This window comes from Borostomias antarcticus, assembly GCF_949987555.1.
Source record: "Borostomias antarcticus genome assembly, contig: scaffold_72, whole genome shotgun sequence".
NCBI classification, from domain to species: domain Eukaryota; kingdom Metazoa; phylum Chordata; class Actinopteri; order Stomiiformes; family Stomiidae; genus Borostomias; species Borostomias antarcticus.
The window spans coordinates 661,901-664,982 of NW_028175989.1; the positions used below are offsets into that span (position 1 = coordinate 661,901).

Here is a 3,082-nt window from a genome sequence, read left to right on the forward strand (position 1 = left end):
GTACCAGTACAAAAACGAATTAATGCTATATGGGGATATAGCAGCAAGCATTATACAAACCAATATAAGACTGAACACCATTAACAGTTTAGAACATTTTATTACACAAAGTACATTACTAATTAAAAGTATACATATTTACAAGGATGAGGTTTACGGTCTGTCACATTACGCATAGCCAGAAAAGCAAAAAAAAGCATGTACAAGCTCTGGCTAGCAACCCATTATCTGACAATTGCAAAAGTTCTAAAAACAAAAATGAAACAGTGCACATTCTGTGGCAGGCAGACCGGGAACAGACCGTTGTATCCCACAAAAAAAAGGTTAAAATTTACAAAAACTATTTACAAAAAAGGCATCCATCCTTGCAGGCTGGAAAGGCAGGTTTAGGGAGACGGGCTGGGGGTCACCCACATCTGAATCGAGGGTCTGGGCAGAAGAGGTCATCCTCATCTGAATACTCCACTGTGGTCAGGGCTGGAGCTGCGGTCAGGGGCTGGGCTGGGGAGGTCAGCTGGGCTGGAGCAGATGCCTAAGGACATAATGAAATGGCTGTAAAAGCAAGTCGCATACGTTCATTGGAAGCGTGCCATGTCACTGGATACGAGAAAATTAACTGCCTGACATCACATACCTTTTTGAATCGAGCAGGGGCATGTTTCAGCATCTCCTGCAGCTGGGCAGACACCTCCGTCACAGTGGTGCTTGGCTTACAGGCCATAACTGCACCTTTTAACCAAAAAGGGAATGGTTTCAATGCACATGGCATGAAGCTCAGATATCGTGTCTGCAAAACATAAAGACAATCATTTACTTTTACATTTCCTTAACACTTCCCTGCAAAAATAAGGAACAAAGTTCTGCCCTGAAGTTACTCACCATCTTCCTTTGATGATCCTTGTCCTTCAGCTGCTCCTCCAAGACCAGCAGCTCCTCCTCCGTTTTAGCAGGGTGCAGGTCATCCAGTACTGCTCCCCGATAGCTGTCTGCAGACTCGCCGGACAGTCTCTGCTCCAGCCTCTGCTCCAGTCTCATCATTGTCTGTGCCATCTCCCTCAGACTCTGCATGACGCTGGAGAACTGCTGACACATCATCCTCTGGAAGTCTGGATATTAAACACAGATGTGGCTATAAGTAATTGTACGGTCCCATAATGGATATTCAGCTCAAAGTATATCCCTACATGCAGCATGAAGTAGTTCACAAAATTCAGCATACCAGCATCTGCAGAGCTTGATGGCAACACTGCTGGAGCTGTTGGTCTCACAGGCGATGGCATCAGAGAACAACCTGAAAACCAGAGGATAAAGGGATGAGCAGGAAACTATGGTGCTGGCGGCGTAGTGATTCTGGCATAAGGGGAAGAATCAACTCGACATGAGACATGTCAGACCCTGACCTGGTCTGGCCGGGGTGCTAATCGCTGATGCATGCTGCTCGTGCCTGGACGTCTGAAGGGCTGAAGGGCCTGGGCTCACAGCGCCTTGGCTCAAAGGACCCGGGCGATGAACATCTACTGCCGAGTAGTGAGATGTGAGATGAGCGAATTAGTGAACTGAGTACATGAGTCTTCCGAAAGTCCTGAGTTAACTAAGTGTGCAAATATGCATAGACATTTCACCAACACAAACATGCATGGATACCTGCATTGATAACTGGCAGAGCAGGCCTTCCGGCTCTGGCACCTGGCATAGCTGGTCTGGTCTGAGTTCTGCCGACCGGCTGCCTGGGCACTGGAACATATAGTAGAGGTAAATTAGCTCAGATTAGTCAACTCAAGTAGTACTCTTTTGGGACTGTTGAATGCACTTTATTATATTACCTTCGTCACTGGAGTCATAGCGTGTGTTGCGCTGTCTCTTCCTTGTGTCTTGGGAGTTAATCCATTGATGACTGCTGCTCAAACACCTTCGCCAAGGCACTGGCTACTTCATAATGCTCTGTGTGTTCCTCAGCAGACAGAGGTTGTCATGGCTCCTCTTGATGTGCTTGTGGAGGTAGATCTGGGAGGTATAGGAGAATGGGCACACAGAGCAGGAGAACACCCAAGTCTTGCACAACTCTAACATCACAGCTAGGAGAGCGAATGAGAGAGACCATTAAAAGGATTATCTCACCTGTAGTACAAGTTCAAATATAGAGTGATTATACGTCATTGTAAATGAGAGCTTACTCTCAATTGATTCACGAGGTTAAATAAAGATTGAATGAATATGTAGCTAGTGGGGGGTTACAACCACACAACTGTGGAGAGAGAATGAGACACTTGGTTCCCTCCTCTACTGGTGTTCATGGCCATGGCCACACACCTGGAATACTGCAACCCTGATTTAAAGGCATAAAAGTGGGGAACACATTCTTGAGACGGTTCCTAGAACTGGAGGGGGAAAAAAACGGGAAAATGATCTTCCCTCTCCTCATCACTCACTTCTGCATGGGGCTGAGCTCTACCCTGTCAGCAGTGGCAATACATGAGATAGCGGCTCAGCACACAGGAGAACTGCACAGAGAGGAAGGAGGAGAGAGAAAACCAACAACAAAAAAGGCAAGAAGGGTTAATAACTGAGCGAATCTTGCAAGTTTGCACTACCGGGAAGCAATTGCTCAATTTCCCTGATATTGTGGCGTCACTGGCGTCAGTGATGCGTCTTATGAATCTCACGTGTCTACCGCTAACATTAACTCAATATCAATATTCCCTTTTGTTTATCCCGTCTATGGAAACGTATGTGCATTTGTACTTACGTGTGCCTGCCTATATTGATGATCAGGTGTTTCTCCACCTAAGGGCTGGCCAGACAGAACCATCAGAGACCATTGGGCTGAGCTGAGGAGAGAGCGACATGTTAGAGTGTATGTGTGCATATGTATATGGTGCTCTTCTGTTAATACTCATGAGGGCATTCAACTGAACAAGACTCACAGAGCCTGTGGTGCTGTCCCAGGACTGCCCCTGGCCACGCCTGTCCCCGTCTTAGCGCCTCTATTAGTAGTCCACATCATGAGTACCTATTATGCAAAATTTGGATTTGTATGTGAGTGAAAACGTAGTACACAATTCTTTACCCGTTTGACAGAATG

At 46.4% G+C, this 3,082-nt stretch overlaps 1 protein-coding gene across 1 annotated transcript; it reads right to left on the bottom strand.

The window, feature by feature from the left end:
• Positions 1–406: 406 nt before the first annotated feature.
• Positions 407–2,851, bottom strand: LOC311328944 (uncharacterized protein; the record flags this gene model as incomplete). Its single annotated transcript, XM_084462839.1, has 9 exons — positions 2,747–2,851; positions 2,430–2,501; positions 1,824–2,004; positions 1,645–1,734; positions 1,401–1,517; positions 1,220–1,291; positions 880–1,106; positions 635–787; positions 407–532 (listed from the first exon to the last, which is right to left on the bottom strand). The coding sequence occupies exons 4-9, from the start codon at positions 1,691–1,693 to the stop codon at positions 407–409; spliced, it is 744 nt and encodes a 247-aa protein (XP_084318965.1). The 5' UTR covers positions 1,694–1,734; positions 1,824–2,004; positions 2,430–2,501; positions 2,747–2,851.
• Positions 2,852–3,082: the final 231 nt, after the last annotated feature.